Below are 18,890 nucleotides of genomic sequence, written 5' to 3' on the forward strand. Positions count from 1 at the left end.
TGAGGGCAGCAGTGAGCAGCAGGAGAGGTCTGTGCGCCATGTGGGACCCTCCTCCTGTGGCCGGGGAGCAGCCGGGGATTGAACCGGCGCTGCTGAGGCTGCAGGCAGCTTCGCAACCCAGCGCTCAACCGCTGCGCCACCGGGGAGGCCCATCCATTAGTATTTCTTAAGCCCTAACCTCTTCTAACCCCGTGGCTCTATCTTGAAGCCCCCTCACCCCAAATATTTTTTAGGATAAATCAGCTCAAGTCTATTTCTTACCTGGGGATCAGAGCTCCTGGGGATTTACTGACTTCTCTCCCCTCTCCCCTGAGCTGGGCCGTTTTTCACTTGAGATCATTCCCACATATGGACTGGGGCCCAAGAATGAAGCACAGAGACGAAAACAAATGAGGTGCCAGAGTTTGGTTTATTGGCTCATCCAGTGCCAAAGGTCCAAAGGGCACCCTCTTTCCACAGAATAGGGAGCCCCCAGCTCCGGAATTTTTCTTCCTCACATGTTCCTCTTGGCCCTGACTGAAGCCGCGGCAGAAGCTGGGGCAGGGAGTGGGGCCAAGGCTGGGCTCTGACAGGGGTCTGCTCACATGGGGCCCAGTCTGCTTGGTACAGGAAGAGGACCATGGGGGAAAGGAGGAGGGACTCCCTTGTAAAAGGAGAAGAGCCGACTAGGCAGGGGCCTCTACAGTGGGTCCTGAGGGATGGAGGATTCCGGCTGGTCAAGAATGGGATGAAGTAAAAGGAGATCAAGGGAAGAAGAGAGGGTGAGAGGCCCTTCACTCACTTATGGGCTAAAGACTTAAGAAGTGCTGAGATGGGGGAAAAGGGCCAGTTGGCTGTGATGTGAAGGGTTGGAGGAGGTCATTCCTGGAGAGAAAGTCCTTTATCTCAAATCCTCCAGCCCTAGACTGACCCAGAAACACGCACACACACACACACACACACACACACACACACACACACACACTCTCTCTCTCTCTCTCTCTTTCTCTCTCTCTCTCTCTCGCACACCCCTAGAACCCTGCCTGTTTAAAGAGGACATGTAGCACACAGCCCTACCCAATGCCCCGAGCTGCAGCTCTGGCCTCCAGGTCCTGGTCACTTGAGCACACACTGAGCCCGTCTTCCATTCACAGCTGCCGCCTGGAGCCCCTGCCCAGCCTCCCTGAGGCCTCCCACACTGGCTCCTTCTTTCCCAGATGCCTTCAGGCCCATGTCTGGTCTATCTGGGTGGTGACTGCCTCTGCCCCCCCAACCCAGGTAGACCAGTGGAGGCACGTCAGGACCTCACAGAAGGGGATGGCCATGGTCTTCAGCAAGGCACTGGGTGGGTGGGGGCTGGAGTGGGAGAACAGCAGTTCAGGCTCTGAGGAGCCTCCACTCCCCTGGGAAGCTCAGTCTCAGTTCCTGGTCCAGGCTGTACCCTCAACCCCACAGCAGGGCTTCTCTCTTTTCCAAGCCCTTCCAGTGGAGAGGGTCTGGGCAGACATTGGAAACAGCCATTTGAGGGGCCCTGGGGCTTGAGACACCTGGGCTACTGGTACAGTGTGGAGCAGGGGCTGGGGCTGAGGCCCTTCTAGAGGCTTCCTCCTCACTGCAGGCTGGGAGGGGGCTGTTTTGGGACCTCAAGCTGAGTCGCCTCCGCCAGAGATCTTCTTTTTGGGCCGGGTCTTCAGCGTCTTGGAAGCTACAGGCTGTGGGAGGAAAGAGGAAGACAGAGGGCTCAGTTTCAGCCACAAGCCTTTCCCCATTTCAAGTGTGGCTCATCAGCGTGACTCTCACCTCAGCTTTGGGCACTTTTTTGATAGATTTGACTTTCTTAGGGGCCTTGTCTCCCATGTCATCCTCAGGGGTCTCTGTCCGGGGATCTGCTTGGTTTGTGCTAGCCCTTAAACTCAGGGCAGGGTCATCTCCTGGTTGGGTGAACAACAGCAGGTCACTTGGGCGACTCTCCCACCTGGACTCCTTGCGCGCGCGTCTCCCCACCCAGCTCTGGGCCCGGTCTGTACCTAAGTCCTCAATGGTGTCCAACAGGCTGCTGGGGCTGGGTCGGAGGCGGCCTTCAGGCCCCTGCAAGGGCAGCGCATCCTCGTCCCGGATCAGGGTCAGGTCCTGCATGCTGAAGCTTCGGAGTTTCTCTGACAGCACCCCCTGGCCCTAGGGTCACCACCACGCACCGGGAGAACCGGAGGAAGGGGCGGGGTGGAGATAGAGGTCACCATGGTGCACTGGGAAGCTTCTGGGCTCAGTGCTTTTCCACACTGTCCTCACCCAGTCCTATGACAGCACTGACAGTGGGGTCATACTTTCTCTTTGCAGAGATAAGGAACTGTGGCTCACTGAGTGGAACTCATTTAGCTGGAGACTGACAGAACCAGGACTGGAGCTGTTCAAACCCCAAAAGACAGCCCAGAAGACAGGGAGGTTGCAAAGGGATCTGGCCAGGGGGATGAGATGGATAAAGTGGGACCCTGAGCATGCCCCCATCTCACCTTGGCTGCAGCTGTGACTGCCGCATTAGCGGCCAGGTTCAGGCCCCTCTTGCCCACCCTCATCATGGTCTCGTAGCTCTTGTCTCTGGCCTGTGTGATGTACTCATCAATCTCCTGAGGGGTCAGAGGGCAAGGAGGAAGAGGTGAAGGGTGGGCTCTGCTGGCCAAGTCTTGCTCTGCCCTTGTTCACACACTGGACAAGGGCACTCACTGCCTGCTCCAGGAGGCCAGGGCCCTGCCAAGTCACTTCAGACTCTGGCACCCAGGGGGAGAGCCAGAAGTGGTTGCAGGCACTGGGCTGCCTCAGGCTGGAGCAGGCTGGGAATCGAGCTGAGAGAGGGGGCAAACCTTCTCCTTGTTGGACAGGGTCGGGTGCACGAACTTGCGGTAGAGCACGCTGGAGCCCTTGGTGTAAGGGGACAGCAGCCAGATCACAAAGGCAATCTTGAGCTCAAAGTAGAAAGGGAACCTGTTGGGGGGACAGAGGCAAGCAGCAGGCCCGGGGCAGGGCGTCAGGTGGTGCACTGATGCCCTGCATGACCCTGGCCGGCCCCCCACCTGTTACTGCACTAGTCCCCATGTGGCTCGTGAGACTGGTCATTTCTAGTCTCAGGGGGACTGGGAGGCTCAGCTGAGACTGCAGGTGGGAAGTGACCCCAGCAGGGAACCCTCAGAGCAGAGGCTTTCCTCGCCCTCTCACTCTGGCTTGAGACCAGCCACTCCTCTATCCTAGGTCAACACCAAGGTGAGTGCCCTACCATTCTAGTTCCCATCCTACATCTTCACCCCCTTCTCTTTTCACATTCCCACCCCCCGCCATTAAGTGCTGTGCACATCCAACTGTGGATCCCCCCCTCACCACCATGAAATGCCCCTTGTTTTAGGATTGTTCTCCATTCTCCATTGCTGCTTCTTGGGCCACAAACTCCTTCAGGCAGGTGTCCCACATCCTCACAAGCTCTCATCAAAGCTCTCTCCTGGGCTTTGTCAAGAGGAATCATTACTCACTGCCCTCAATTTTTAACTCATTGCTCTTTTCTGATCTTTAGGAAGTTTCCTAAACTACTTGTGCTAAAACTGTTTTCTCAAAGGTCAGAGATCATTGTGATAATCTTTTGTCTTCTCCCTCTCCTGACTTCTTTTGATGTCCCATGCTATGTGAGTGCGCTCTTCCAAGAGGCATTTGCTCAGTCAATAAATCTTTTTGAGCTCCTGCTGTGAATAGAGAGATGATGAAGAACTTCACTGTCCTCCAAGTGCCCGCATATAGTCTAGTAGCGCCTGAAAAAGTCTTTGAAACACAAGCATTTCAGTGTTCATAAGACTGCATCCTTGTCTATTTTATAAATAGGGAAGCTGAGACCTGGAGAGCTGTAAACCACCCATAGTCACAGAAAATCTGGCAGAAGCAGGTTTTCTGAATTCTATTGTAGTGCTTTGGCTGCCACCAGAAAGAACTGTAGGCATTATATCTGTTCTTACTCTGCTGATCAAGTCTGGTAGGTGGGACCAGGTGTTATCCAGGACCCCATGAAACTGTGAGTGAACCCCCACCCTGGGTCTCAATCTTAGGTTTGGCTAGCCGAGAAAGTCAGAGGCTTCAGACCCCAGGATGCGGGGGGGTGATGATGGACCTCACCAGGAGAGCACGATATCTGTGAGGGTCTCAGCTGTGGTAAAGAAGGCAAAGACGATCCAGTACATCATCCATTTCACCTGGGGATACAGAGGGAAGCTTTGGCAGGGTCTGGAGTGGGGGGAACACCCAGGACCCAACCTCTGCTTGCCAACTATGCTGGAGGTGCTTTGGGGCAGGAACATGCAGGACCTCAGCTTTGCCTGTGGATCACACCAGGGCTGAGAGGAAAGGAAGATACAGAACCCCTCTGAACCAGGGTCTCTTTAGTGATGAGGATGTTGGCACAAAGTCACCTCCATCTGTACTGTCACCCACTGTCCTCCCCTATTTCTGCCACACGGGCTGGGTGGGAGATGAAGGGTGCAACACTTACATATTCCTTTACGTTTTTTGTCTTCACGGCCTTGTAGGAAGAGTAGGCTGGGTACAGGGTGCCAAAGATGAGCCTAGGGAGGCAGGCATGGTTACTGGACCCTTTGGCCAAGAGTAGTGGCCTCTCCCTCCCTGCTTTGTGTCATTCCTGGGTAGGTAAGGGGAGAACTCCAGAGTGCCACATCAGTAGGACTGACGAATTCAGACCAGGGGTTAAGACCAAAGCAGTCAAAGCGCTGGCACTTGCAGCATGGAACATGGAGGCCGCAGCCAGCTAGGTATTTCTCCCTTCTCCATTCCTCCCTTCTCAGTTTTCTCAGCCCCTGAGGAACCAAAAGCCCTAGCAGTGAAGGCCCAGTGTGGTCCCTTGAGCCATGATACTTGGTTCTCACAAACATCATAGCGAATAGGCTACTGCCATAGTCAGTGTTTTCCTTCTCTAGACACCAAGCCCATTCATACCCATCTGTCCTTACCCTCGACCTCCCTGTCTCCGAGCCAGCCTGGGTAGGGCCAGGTCTGCAAGGGAACCTGACAGCCCCTAATGGGACACTCTGCCCTGCAGTCAGAGGCACACTGTGGTCCTTGGCACCTGTCAAGCAAAGGGCCCAGAGGGCAGGAGGCCCTGGGAGGAGGCAAAGAAGTCTGTTCTCCCAAGTAAACACTTTTGGGACCAGGCTCAGGGGAGAGCCCTGCCCTGGCCATGAGGCCCTGGCTAGAATGGGGCCTCACGGTAATACTGTTAGAGACCACATATAGGACACAGGTGAGGGATGAGAGAACTGATGCTCTGTGGGGAGTTCAGTCCAGACGAGAGAGAAGCCACCACCCTGAAGGCCACATGGAGGTATAAGGCCTCTGATTCTCCCTGCTGTGGGACTGGAAAGGGACTCCTATGGGTGTAGAGGAAACCAAAACACAAGCACATGGCAACAGTGAATAGGAAGAGGGGTGTGGAGGGGGGAAGGAGATGCTGAGGTCTGTACCCCATGGTGGAAACTGAGGGACAAGGTCCTGATCTGGAGCAGGGTTGGCTCTGAGCCCAATCGGGGAGCCCTGGCCAGTTGACAATGTGTGAACACGCTTGCTCCTGCATGCACCTGCCAGGAAACTGGCCTGTGGAGATGGGGTGGGGGGTGGAACCCACAAGGACAAAGTCTGGGGTTGTGGGAGCAGGGCTCCTTTCTAGGGCCTGGGGGAGGCAGGGACATAGCTCCATTAAGTGGCTGGCACTGGAACGAAGGCCACCTAATGTCTTCCCCTCCATGGCTTTCACAGTCCCAGGCTGAGCACACACATCCTCTACTGGGTTACCTCCCACACTTTGTCCTCCAAACATGCTACTGGCCAGACCCAAACTGGCTCCCTGGGTGGCCTTGAGAGCACGTGTGCTAGTCATAGTCTCCTGACAGTCAATGGAAGAGGGAGGAGGGACCAGCCCTTTGGGAGGCCAGCAGCAGGGTAGGCCCTAAGCTATGGAATGACGAGGCCCTGCCTTGCGCCCCACTCTTTTCTATTAGCCGCCCTCTCTAGGGAGATGAGGGCCCAGGTCTGAGGAGCTCCTCCTGCCTTGATCTGCTAAGTGGGGGAGGGGCCGTGCCACCTCCCTTCATAAATCAAGCCCAGCTGCCCAGTCCCTAGGTTGAGGGCGAAGAACAAGGTAATTAAAAATAAAAGGATGGAAAACCGGGCCTGCCAGGCTCCTCTTTAATATTGGCCCCCTCAGTCCCAGGTCCCATACCTCCATGCCTCTGGGGACCCCACAGCGAGGCGATGTGCTTTTAGGTGACTCTGCCCCATGAAGTCACGGAATAGCCGATCGAGGCGTTAACAGCCCTCACCCGCCGTCCGGACCCGCCATCCGCACCCCGCACCCGCTCCCGACCCGACCGCGCCCGGCCGCAGCCGCACTCACACCACCAGGCGAGAGATGATCCAGGACACCATGGCGGGGCCGGGCGGGGCGTGGGGCGTGGACCCGGCCGGCCCGAGGATGCAGCTGCCCGAGGCTAAGCGGCGGCGGCGGCAGCAGGAGCCGCAGAAGCAGCAGCAGCCGCAGCAGCAGCCGCCGCGGGGGCAGCGGAGCGCGGAGCCGCCGTTAAAGGGGAGGTCCTTGCCGCAGCCGCGGGCCGTGGGCGGCAGCGGCTCTTAAAGGGGAGGCCGCGGCGGCGGCGCGCCCCCCGCACCGGCTTCCTCGGGCATGCGCCCTTGACCCTCGTTGCCCTGCCTTCCTCTGATGGCTGGTTTACTTTTCTTGGGTTCTCAGCTGAGGTGAGATGCTCAGAGGCCTTCACGATTCCATCATGGCATTCCACCCTGAATCCCAGCAGGCTGCCCTGCCCACATCAGGCTGAGAGGCTTAAGCATCCCACGAAGAATAATAGCTCTGACTTACTGAGTGCTTACTTTGTGCCAGGCCCTGCGCCAACAGCTTGACTTGCATTATTTCTGTGAATCCTCCCCACCATCCTAAAAGGCGGAGGTTATAATTATCCTCATGTTGAAGATAAGGGACTGGGAAGTGTAGGGAGGTTCGATGATTCGCTGAGGGTCACAGAAACACTAAGTCATGCTACTAAAATATGAACCTAGGAAACAGGCGACTCTTCCCAACTGCTGACTTAAATCCTTCTGCCTCCCTCATCACAGACCTTGTAAAGCCAGCAAGAACTCCTGAATCAAAGGTTAGCTGCACCTGCTCACCCCACCCCTTCTGAGCACATCAGCAGTCACTCCAGCCGCGAGCCAATACCTCCTTCCCCCAATCTGATCAGCTGTAGTTGCAGCTTCCTAAGTTTAGCAGTGGAGCAGAGCCCTGTGCTCTCAAGGTGGATACCCCACACTGGGGGAGGAGAGTGACACCCTCTCAGAGGGGCTGAGAGGACTGCTGTCTAGGTTGCAAATGGATCCAGGGGCTCCAGTCCCACCCCCATGGGCAGGTACTGCTGTGTAGTGGGTGCCCTAATTCTGAAGACATTTATATCTACAATGTAGGCTAGCCGCCTCCTGATTTTCACCAAAGCAACAAAGCTCCAACCTCTGCAACCCTTTCCCCCGCAGTGCTTTCCTTTCCTGTCCCATTTCAAAGCTTCTGCGATTCTTCTGCCCTTTATGTCAAGGTGTAATCCTCCTCAGGATCACAGCATCAGTCTGTGCCCACACAGGCTGAAAGGACAACTTAGAGCTCTGTATCTGAGTTCCAGTCCTCTTCAAACTCAGTATCCTTGAACCACACAATGGTCTGTTTCCGCCTTGATAATTGTATTTCCAGGCTCAAACATTTTGGATGATGTTTTCCATCAAGCTCAGGGGAGCAGCATCTGATGACCCTCTTGCTATTCTTTACAACTTCCTCTCCTCTGAAGGGCCTTTTCTAATTGAAAACACAGACTGTCCTAACCCCTCAAGCCACTTTAATTGCTACTTGGTAAACAAAAGTAAATCCCATTTGGGTATTCACCCACCAAGTCTGAGGTGGGCTGATGGACGTGTGGGTAGCCAGGTCTCTACCTTTCCTGCTCTGTTCACAGAGCATACACCATGGGAAGACTTTCTCTCCTCCCACCATCTAACTCATGTGGCCCCGATCCTCACCTCCAAGCTCTCAAACCACAATGACCTCACTGTAGCATGTCTCTCTCCCAACTGGACACACATTCAGGAAGCAAAGAATAAAAATTGGATGTAGCCATGTACCGAAGAACAGAAAATGAACTATCCTTCACCTCCAACCCTGACCTCAACCTGGCCTTGCTTTCAGCACAGTAAAGATTTAGTCCACTCCAAACAGATTTGTTAGATTTTTAATAAGAACATGGAAATCCCAATCAGCCCTTCGACAAAATTAAAATACAGAAAGTGAAATTAAAAGTATTCTACAGTAAATGACTTTTATTTAAAAAAAAAAAAAAAGTAACTGTGAACATATAAACAAGCCTGCAGGGCACTACAGTACAGCTGGAAAGAAGATACATTTCCCAATGTACCTATGGGCCAATAAGTTCCATCATTTTCAAATAAATTCTTAATAAAACTCCACTGAGTTGGAAAGTTTAGTGAAAATATTTCTGGACAAAAACCCAAGAACCAAAAAGCCTCACGTAGGAAATCAAACTTTCCTTTGCATTTGGAACTGGAAGAGGAGTCCCATGGGAACGCTGGTACTGGGTGAAAACGGTCCTGGGAGTCACCAGTGTGTGCGAGGAACACACCCCAGTTCAGACATGACAAAGTTCTTTCTCGGATGGCTGTTCCCTCAAGATAGGACTGAGATGGAAGGGGGAGAAACTAAAAAATCCTAAAAAGCCAATTCTTTTGGATTCTGCTTTGGCTGATTTTGTGCTATAAAGGGCAGTTGTTGGTTTCAAAGAGTTTTTTACGGAAAGGAAGACTAAATGTAATGTGCCTTTCCTCATATTCCAGGAAAACAACTGTGGTATTCAAAAATTCTAAAAATATCTACTTTCATGAAATAGTAACTATTTCACTACAAACCTATTTTTCACTAAGTACACACGTTTCCTAATCCTGGAGCCTCCTGGGAAAAGCAATGGGTTCTCTCTGGGTCCTGCTAAGACTCCAGCGTTCATGGGAGAGATTGTGGGGAATGGCTTCACCCTGTCCCCTGGGATGAGCTGTGTCAGAGGTCATGTGCAGAGATACAGTCAGGCTTCCACCAGGCATGTTTAAGCAACGAGCCCCTACTTGTACCAGTTATGTGATTCCCCCTACCTCCAAACACATTCCTACTTAACTAGGCACGAGAGAAAAAGAAAAGAAAGGTGTGCCCACTTTCCTGGGTTCCATGAAATCTCAAATGACAAGAGAATGTGCAGGAAAGCCCAGCGATGTTCAAGCAATTCAGAGTCCCAAAAGGCCACAGGATGGGAATGTGGCACCCTCGGCTTGGAGTCTGAAACTGTGTGTGTGAACAGTGCGACTTTCCTGTGTCAACCTTCAGTGTTGAGGCAGCGTAGAAAGGAGTGGCTGGAAGTTTGTAATACTGACCACACTGGCTCCGAGTGAGGGCCTCTGCTCCAGCAGAGAATCTTGCCATTCCCTGTATGTGTTGTGAGTGAAAGACCTGCTTCACAGGGGAGTTTGGAATTTTTCCACACCTACGACCTTGCCAATTTGGATTCATGAGCCTTGAGTGTGCCAACAGCATCTTTCACTGCATGATAAATGATGTTCTTCACCTGGAGAAAGCAATCAGAAGTCAGTACAAGGCAGCCCCATGCATTGTGCACACGGAAATGGATGCTCAACACTGACTTCAAGCTTAATGGTTAGTGAGGAGACCCTTCACTGTGTGCTTCCCAAATCAATCCCAAGGATGATTTACGAATTATGGGGGATATAAGGTCTGGAAATTTATAGATTTCCACAAATTTTACTGGTTTTCCAATTGTTTACATAACTAAGTACTTTCGGGAGCACCATTTTACACTTCCATATGTGTACATGCTTCACTCAGCCTTTATCAAAACTCCAGTGTCAATACCCCATCACCTTCCCTCCCCTGTCCTCTCTTCCCCCACCCTCTTTATACCCTCTGGTAACCAGCATATTTTTCACAGTCTGTGAATTCTTCCTGTTGTGTTGTGCTATTGTTTTCTTCGACTATTTATGTTCCACAAGTGAGCGAACCCATTCAGTAACTATCTTTCACTTAGCATAATCATAAGGTCTATATTTTAAACTATTATCTCAGTGCTGGGCCAGGGTCTACTGCCAGGGTCTTTATGTGAACTTCATTTTGAGGTAGATTCTTTTACTATCCCCATTTTACATATGAAAAATGGAGGAAACCAAGGTTTCATGGTTAAGAACCTTGCCTAAGGCCCTATAGCTAACAAGAATGCACTAAACCAACAGTGGGCAGGTAGGATTATTGGACATGTTTTCACTTTATGCATATATATATATGCATAAAGCGAAAATACACATATATATTTTCCACTTTGTCAAAAAACTGCAATATATTATATGTGAAGCAGGAAGATTACAGTTATTAAAATAAAGTGAACAGGTTAAGATACTTTTTAACCAAGAATGTAGAGAAAAGGTACATGGAGGCTTCAACAATGTCACTGTTGTATACGTATATAATTTCTTTCTTTATATTTTTCTTTTTCATGCTTTTATATATTATTATTTTTTAAAACTCTGGGGGAGAAAGTAGTATTCTTTTTATTTTATTTATTTATGCATACAAAAACTGGGGTGCAGGCCAGAAGTGTGTGTGTGTGTGTGTGTGTGTGTGTATAAAAGGATTCACCAGAGACAGAGTGGGGAGGAGAATAGGCAGAAGTACTGAAATACACTGCTGAGGGGAGCAGTGGGCGAGACAGGAGAGGTCTGATGCGCCATGTGGGTTAGCTCCCTGACTGGGGATTGAACTCATGCCTCAGTGGCTGGTGATAGCTTGATAGCACTGATAGCATGAGACTTAACCCCTGAGCCACCAGGGGGGCCCTTGATACTTTTTAAAGCTGTATGATGGGCACAAGTCTTTTCATACTATTCTCCACTGAAAATTTTTATTAACCAAAAATATTTTAATTAATTCAACACATTTTTGCTGAGTATCTACTCTGTGTCAGATATTGTGCTAGGGAAAAGCAGTAAATAAAGCAGTAAAATTCTTGCCTTTATGGAGCTTAGAAAGCTTACATTATAGTAGGAACAGAAAGAAACAGATAAAATACATAGTACATTAGTTGGTAAAAAATACTGCAGAAAAAAAATGAAGCAGTGGGAGTGCTGAAGGTGACATGTCTGTCACAAGTAGAGACCTAATGGATGTGGAGTCTGAAATATGGATGCCTGAATATTTGCATTATATCTGTAATATCAATGTTATCTATTAATGTAATGGCCACTTTGTATGAAAACTTTATGATTAACATATTCCATAATTTTGAAAAAAGAAGAGCAAAACAGATCAGACTCAGGGTTGAAGGTGATTTGACTTCATCAGTGACCATGAAAAAAATCTTTTTTTTTTATTATTATTATTTTTAAAATTTATTTATACAAGCACTGGGTACAGTCAGAAGCGCAGGAGGGTGAGAGAATTCACCAGAGCCAGAGTAGGGAGCAGAGCAGGCAGAAGGACCGAAGTACACTGCTGAGGGGAGCAGCGGGCGGCAGGAGAGGTCTGCGCGCCATGTGGGACCCTAAGTGGCCGGGGAGTAGCTGGGGATCGAACCGGCACTGCAGAGGCTGCGGGCAGCTTTGCAACCCAGCTCTCAACCGCTGCGCCACCGGGGAGGCCTGACCATGAAAAAATCTTTAACCTCATTCATTATGCACCAAAGAAAACACACGCATGCCACAGGCATGATGGGAAAAACATGCTAGAAGTGACAGGCTGGGAGAGAGTATATTCAGGTTGCTGAAGTTATGCCTGGGTAATCTTGCTTCCTTATTCTATCTTTTTATACTCCTAAAGCACCAAGGTGTGTTAACAATGAAATCCTGCCCTTAACATTCCAATCCATTTCAGGAGCTGAGGAAAACCTAATCTGATTATGTGGCTTGGACCTACAAGGGGGAAAACAGTCCTCACCTATGTGAATGCATTCTTAGGGACACAGATTACAGTCCCTAGCAGGGCTCTAAAATTGAGTCTGTACAGGAATCTGCTGTGAGAAGCTGTTTTGAACCAAGGTTCTTAGAACCAAGTTTAAAATACACTTGGTTTTTTAAACCACAGTGCTTCTCCCACCTGACTGGGAAAGTCTGTCTGGTCTGGTCAGTTACTACGCTAAACCACTGTATCTCCTAGTGACAGAGAAATAGAAGACTGTCACACTGGAAGTGATTAGGTTAGAAGATTCTTTAAAGCAAACCTGAAGAGGAATGATTAAATACTTCCTGGAGGGAGGACTCCAACCTCCTTGACATGGTTCCCTTAGTCATCCCTCTTCCATAGTTATAAACCCCAGAGTGTACCCTCAGCAGAATGACTCTCCTCTGTATGTAGATGAGTAGGAGATGAATGATGGGATGGGGGTGAGGGTTAGGGGGTGAAGGAGTTATTTACCTGCAGTTTATCCTCATGGTTTGTGTGAGTGTTAGAGAGATGCCTAAATTCCTGGGTCAGGCGGAAACAGTGCTTTACATGTTCTGGAGATACAAAGTCTTCTGCTACTTTTATGCAACTGTATAGATTGTGGACCTGTGAGGGTAAAGGACAGAGCGAAAGCAGCAGGCATTAGAGATTCAATAATACATGGAAACTTCCATGAAGTTATTAAAAAAATTGGAAATACAAGTATTTAATTTCAATAGGAAAAAAGTACAAAAACTAAGTATAAATTTATAAATAAAAAGGTACATATTTGCACAGAAAAGGGTCTGGAAAAATACTGTTAAAAGCAGACTACCTTTGAGGAAGGCAGAATGAGGGGACTGAAAAGTGGTAGCAGGGGTAGCTGAGTTGGGACTTTCATTCAAAAAAAAAAACGAAACAAAATAAACCCCCACAGCATTTACTGTCATGTGGTAAAAACATAAGGATAGTCAAAACAACATGAACAAATGTTTTAGAACGATACTTCCAACAAAGGACACCTAAGAAAACAAACTGTATTGCCTTCCCAACAATTTCTTACTTCATTGAGCATTTCCAGTTGGAGACATTTTGGAACAGATTAATACCTTCTTTTTTCCCCCCCCCCCCAGAGTAACACCTTCTTATAGCATGATCTGACCTAGTCATTTTCTTGTCTTTTGTTTTAGAATGAATCTCTTCTCCATCATCTAATAGAAGATTATTTACTCGTCAAAACCAATGATACAGCCCCTATTTGTGTAATCATTTGCTTATAAAGCCACACCTGAGTGTGAGATCTACTTTACAAGTATCTGCAGAGAGGGCTGCACCATTACGTTCTGCATTTTTGGCCTTTGCTACAGTATACAATGGGGAAGCTCACGAAGACCACATTAACCTGCATGCAACCTTAGACTCTCACTTATTCTTTTAAGAGTCTCTCTTGTTAAATTTTCTTTAAAATGGTGATTTAAAATTAAACAGAAGAGGCGCCTCCCTGGTAGCCCAAGGGGTTAAGTTGCTGCACTATGAAGCCATTGGCAGTCACTGCAGCACAAGTTCAATCCCTGGCCAGGGAGGTGACCCACAGGGCGCAGCAGACCTCTCCTGTCTCCCGCTACTCCCTCAGCAGTGTATTTCAGTAAATTCGGCTGTTCTGCTCCCCATTCTGTCTCTGGTGAATCCTATCACTCCCTGCACTTCTAGCCTGTATCCCAGTTCTTGTATGCATAAATAAATAAATCTTAAAAAAAAATAAAAAAGAGAAGAAAAGTTAAAAAGCAAAAAATAAGTCATAGCTTGAGAGTCATTAACCAACCTAATGCTGTCATTTTGAGCTTGCCCAGATTGGCCTATTGCCAGATAAGCAAAAAAAGAAAATCAGAAATAAATTAACCCAGAGAAATGTGGAGCCCAACTCCCAAGTTTGAACCTACCTGATGTGGGGCTCCAGCAGGTATGAAGACAGCATCACCCAGGAACTGAACAATAGCCCATCCTTGCACACCATACTCCTCATAGAGTCTCTTACGGAGCGTCTGGTCCAGGTACCAACTTTGGTCATGAATTGGGTCATGATCAGGGGGATTCTCTTGGCCTTGCTCTTCTCCAACCTGAAGCCATGATCAGAATCCAAAGATAGGAAAAACCAATAAATACATATAAATTAAGAGCACACACCCAACTTGTAGCAACATCCCTGGTGGGCCACAATTTCTGATTTATTCTATTCAGCAAGCTCCAGGTGTGGAGTCACACCTTTGGGGTATTATACCAAAGAGGAAACTGTCCTTTAATGTCCAAGGACTCCATGTGAGAAACCCCAGACTCGCTGTCTCAGCACCTTAGATCCACTTAGGGCATACCTTTCGGAGCAACTCCCGTATCTTCTCTGCGTCCTTGGCTGCATAGATATGCCACAAAGCACCAGGCTTCTCCTTTCCATCATGAATCCTCTGCTTTGTCACCTCATCTGCATCACCCTCATCAATTGTCTTGAGTACCTCTGAAAAGAGAAAATGATATGTTTCAATGCAGCCAGCTATTTCAATACTTCTGAGTGAGGGAAAATGGCCAATTCAAACAAGTTTAATCTCTTCTATTCTTTATCTCCCTGGAGCAATACAAGGTAGAATCAAGGAATCAAAACTCAAATTGATCTAAGTGTGATCCTAATTCTTCCCTCTGTAAGCATTTTTTTGAGGTACAGTGTTCTTTTAAAATGTGCTCAAATAGTGTAGCCTGATCTTATGTTTAAATTGTAGGTTATTTCCTGCTACAAGTAGATGAACTCTATATTGCTTTCTTAAGACCCCTCAAACTAGGATTCTGTGGATATAAGGACACAAAGTATAAAATTTTTCTGGCAAGGTAAGAGAGTTGGCCTCTAATCCTTGTCTACTATAATCCTTTAATAGATAGCATAATGGAAGGATCTTAGGAGCGTAGAATCAAAAGCAAATGCATGGTAGGAAATATAATAAAATAATGATACTGATTTTCTCTGACTTGAGATCTTGAGTGCCTAATTTTTCCCCTTTAAAATTTTCTATGTTGTCTATGACTTAACACATTACTTTTTTTTTTTTTAAGATTTATTTATTTATGCATATAAAAACTGTGGTACAGGCCAGAGGTGTGGGGGGTGAAAGAATTCACCAGAGACAGAGTGGGGAACAGAACCAGCAGACTGACTGAAATACACTGCTGAGGGGAGCAGTGGGCAAGACAGGAGAGGTCTGCTGCGTCATGTGGGTAGCTCCCTGGCTGGCTGGGGATCAAACTCAAGCTGCAGAGGTTGCGGATAGTTTCACAGTGCTGTGCTTAACCCCTTGCACCACCAGGGAGGCCCAACACATACTACTTTTATACTGAGATGGGAGCGCAAAAGCAGTGAATAACCACTTTTATACTTCCTTTCTGTCCAGGTGAACTAGTTTTATCATCGGTCTCACACCATAGCTGATGTGGCTGATGGACCAAGCAGACTGGTTTGCCCTTTCTTTTTCATTCCTCTTTGTGTCTCTATAACTTAGTCGAAAAGAGCGCCATTCCCAGAAGCACAATGATTCTGGCTAAGATACACAAGCAGCACCTCTTTCCTTGTCAAATCTCCCTTTGTCTAGCAATAGTCACTGGGTACCTACTATACATCAGGCCCAGCAGACATTTAAAGAGCCATTCACTCTGACTGAGAAGGAAGACACCCAATTCTACTCCTGAGGACAAGCCTCACCTCCTGCAGCAGTGGACTCTGGAAATCATACCTTCATCATGAGCACCCTCCCCGATGGGGATCCCAACATACACCATCACATTAACTGCATCAGACACATCTAAGTGAAGATTTGTTGTGCCAACTCTTCTATCTTCTGCTGTTATTAAACCTAAAGGTAAAAGGGAGACATGCATGGTTGAAGGTCAATATTTTGAAGAAATCACATAGATTCTACAAACAAAACCATCTCAAAGATGTTCTTAAATGACTAACATTGAGAAAGAGAAGTGTATCTGTTTATTAATAAACCACTCTCTCCTCCTCTCTTATTTAATATTTTAAGACTGATTTCTAGCTTCATTGACACTATTGTTAGTTTTGGAGCGAGAATCAATTCGACCCACTAAAAAATCCTTCAAAAGCAAAACAGACACAGGCATGAATGCTATTCAAATGAAAACTGGCTTTCCTGATGACCTAAGATATTACAGCAACTTCATAAAGAGTTATCTGGTTGCTGTGGTTTTCAGACCTCTTCAGTGTTATTTTCTGAAATCTCTTAAAAATGAAGAATCATGTCTCTTTTAATGGAATTTTTCAGAGGAAACTTTCTAACTATGTAAGTTTATGGGCTGGGCACATGAAGATGTAATACAAATCAGTTTAACAAACAGACATATCCAAAACCACCCTGGATACTATTAACTTCTCCAGTGGCTGTCACTTGCTGACTATCATCTTTATACATGACCCTGACTACAGATCTCCCTCTACAGGTGAAATGGGAACAATAAGTGTACAGAAGGGGCAATCATGGCCTCTCATACCATAAGCATTGTACATCTTGGGTCCCAGATCAGGTCTTACAAAGTAGCTGGGAAGCCTAGAGGCCAGATTGAGCCTGCCATCTCGTTTGGTATATTCTGGTAGAGGAAGGTTCTCCATCAGATCTTCAAACCTACAAAAGGTCAGTAAAGATGTCTTAGCTATTACAGGGGAAAAAGCACAGGCCAAGTTCACTTTTCTATGTTACTCTGATGGATTCAGCAAAGCACAAGTGTCTGCAGATGACCCACTGCAGTTCACTGACCTTGTTGGCATCATGTCCCGAAAATCTTCTCCAGGCGGCCAGTCTTTGAGTTTGAGCACCATTGGCTGCCCATCTTCTGACCTTAATCGTTCTGTAACACAGAAAACATTTCCATAAACATCTGCTGGACTGGCTACTACCAATTTCCCAGTGACTTCATATTTTAGGAAAATAAGCTCTTATTTTCAGAACTGTAACTTCTGATTACGGATTAGGTAGACTTCATTTTTTTTACCTACTGCTTTAATACACTCTATATTGTTCCATCTCACAGGGATTCTACCTCCTTTCCTCAGACTGAAAGTATTCCACACACTTTGTGGGATCACAGACTCAAAACCCAGGCATACTCTGGGAGTCATTTAATTGTCATGTGAACTACAAGGCTGGCACAGAATGTCCCTCCTGCAAGAGGATACAATTTATAATTCCAAGGGCAGGACTAGGTACAGAGATGCTTACTTCCCAGTCTACCATTACTGAGTCAGGTAGCAAGTTACTTACTGCATATAATCTCAAAGCCATCCCAGAAATCCCGAACTTTCACGTCAGAAATTATAGCACAGTTCCTGCAGTTCACCAAGTCCACATCCTGGTCTCCAAATTCCTGGCTAAAGGCTTCTGGCTTCCAGAGTTCAGACTTGAGTTTTTTATGTACCCCTGAAACCAGCACTGGCTGTGGAAAGAAATATATCATTATCAGAGTCAATGTGGAATTATTTTTTGGTTTTCTGGGGATGGCCTCTTCTTCATGATGATTTATTATTCCCTTCCAGTTTCATAATTTATTGGTTTCATGTCAGATAAAGCAAATGGAAATGACTTCTATTCCATATTTATACTTGACTCTCACCCTGGGAGGACATGCAATAGACTTCACCTCTGCTGTCCTAGTACCTACCACTATTTATTTATTTACTTATTGTTTGTTAATTTATTTCTTTTATGTAGAAGAACTGGGGGGTAGGCCAGAGGTTCAGGGAGTGGGGCCGGGGATCGAACTCAGGTTATAGAGGTGACAGCGCGGAGACACCAGGGAGGTACCCTACAACTATTTTAAAGTGAGAAGACAAAACACCGGCAAATGCATCTTTGAGACTACTTTCTCACACTGGAATGAAAAACTACCTAGAAAGTTCCATAACCTCCCTCTTCTTCAAACACTTGATTATACAGTATAAAAATCCCTGGTGGCTTAGGGGTTAAAGTCTCAGCACTACCAAGCTATTGCCGGCCACTGCAACATGAGTTTGATACCCTGCTAACGCACATAATTGCACAGTAGACCTTTCCTGTCTCTGCTGCTGCCCTCAGCAGTGTATTTCAGTAGATCCCCGCTCTGTCTGCTGGTGAATCTTCTCTGCTCCCTGCACCTCTGGCCTATATCCCAGTTCTTGTAGGCATAATAAATAAAAATAAATCCTAAAAAAATATAAATAGGGGCCTCCCTGGTGGCGCAAGGGGTTAAGCACAGCACTATGAAGCTATCCGCAGCCTCTGCAGCAGGAGTTCGATCCCTGACTGGCCAGGGAGCTACCCACATGGCGCAGCAGACCTCTCCTGACTTGCCTGCTGCTCCCCTCAGCAGTGTACTTCAGTCAATCTGTCTGTTCTGTTCCCTACTCTGTCTCTGGTGAATCCTCTCACCCCCTGCATCTCTGGCCTGTACCCCAGGTCTTGTTTGCATAAATAAATAAATCTTTAAAAATAAATAAATCTTTAAAAATAAATGAATAAAAATCAGGAAGTGTTTTCACAATACCATACACACTCATGTGGACTTGAAACATTTACCTATGAAAGTACCACCTACTTCTACCCACCTTCACCTCACCCCCTATCACATGTAAGGATTTTCCTCTAAAGGTGTCACCAATGCCAGATTATCATCTAACAGTAATTTCAACTGCCCTTTTATTTTTATTTTTTTAAAGATTTATTTATTTATGCATATAAGAACTGGGGTACAGGCCAGAGGTGTGGGGTATGAGAGGATTCACCAGAGACAGAATGGGGAGCAG

The 18,890-nt window shown here is 47.4% G+C and overlaps 2 protein-coding genes across 5 annotated transcripts in view; both read right to left on the reverse strand.

The window, feature by feature from the left end:
- Window positions 1-372: 372 nt before the first annotated feature.
- Window positions 373-6,597, reverse strand: REEP2 (receptor accessory protein 2). Of its 4 annotated transcripts, none has more exons than XM_037509209.2 (8): window positions 6,416-6,597; window positions 4,502-4,574; window positions 4,129-4,205; window positions 2,838-2,958; window positions 2,490-2,603; window positions 2,007-2,154; window positions 1,780-1,910; window positions 373-1,691 (listed from the first exon to the last, which is right to left on the reverse strand). In XM_037509209.2, the coding sequence occupies exons 1-8, from the start codon at window positions 6,445-6,447 to the stop codon at window positions 1,623-1,625; spliced, it is 765 nt and encodes a 254-aa protein (XP_037365106.1). In that variant the 5' UTR covers window positions 6,448-6,597; the 3' UTR covers window positions 373-1,622. The 4 variants fall into 4 exon arrangements, with proteins under 4 accessions (XP_037365106.1, XP_037365107.1, XP_037365105.1 ...); XM_037509210.2 differs by having other exon boundaries at window positions 2,007-2,148; window positions 6,416-6,593; XM_037509208.2 differs by lacking the exon at window positions 6,416-6,597 and adding an exon at window positions 6,242-6,341 and having other exon boundaries at window positions 2,007-2,148.
- A 1,690-nt stretch (window positions 6,598-8,287) lies between these two features.
- KDM3B (lysine demethylase 3B) overlaps window positions 8,288-18,890 on the reverse strand; it is a 60,246-nt gene continuing 49,643 nt past the window's right edge. Inside the window, exons 17-24 of the mRNA XM_037509212.1 lie at window positions 17,374-17,545; window positions 16,870-16,960; window positions 16,607-16,737; window positions 15,829-15,948; window positions 14,428-14,567; window positions 13,999-14,175; window positions 12,551-12,685; window positions 8,288-9,698 (exon numbers count right to left, since the gene is read on the reverse strand). Of these exons, the coding sequence (XP_037365109.1) occupies window positions 9,618-9,698; window positions 12,551-12,685; window positions 13,999-14,175; window positions 14,428-14,567; window positions 15,829-15,948; window positions 16,607-16,737; window positions 16,870-16,960; window positions 17,374-17,545 (1,047 nt within the window). The 3' untranslated portion in view covers window positions 8,288-9,617. The remainder of the gene's footprint in view (window positions 9,699-12,550; window positions 12,686-13,998; window positions 14,176-14,427; window positions 14,568-15,828; window positions 15,949-16,606; window positions 16,738-16,869; window positions 16,961-17,373; window positions 17,546-18,890) is intronic.

This window comes from Talpa occidentalis, unplaced genomic scaffold, assembly GCF_014898055.3.
Source record: "Talpa occidentalis isolate TD23 unplaced genomic scaffold, MPIMG_talOcc4v2.1 talOcc4.13, whole genome shotgun sequence".
Taxonomy (NCBI): domain Eukaryota; kingdom Metazoa; phylum Chordata; class Mammalia; order Eulipotyphla; family Talpidae; genus Talpa; species Talpa occidentalis.

Coding starts and splice junctions, on each gene's coding strand:
- REEP2 (XM_037509207.2), bottom strand. CDS start 6,300: ATGGGGCAGAGTCACCTAAAAGCACATCGCCTCGCTGTGGGGTCCCCA. Junction 2,959..4,128: donor ACAGATATCGTGCTCTCCTG/GTGAGGTCCATC, acceptor TCCCCCCAACAG/GTTCCCTTTCTACTTTGAGC. Junction 2,155..2,489: donor CAGTCACAGCTGCAGCCAAG/GTGAGATGGGGG, acceptor TGGTGACCCTAG/GGCCAGGGGGTGCTGTCAGA.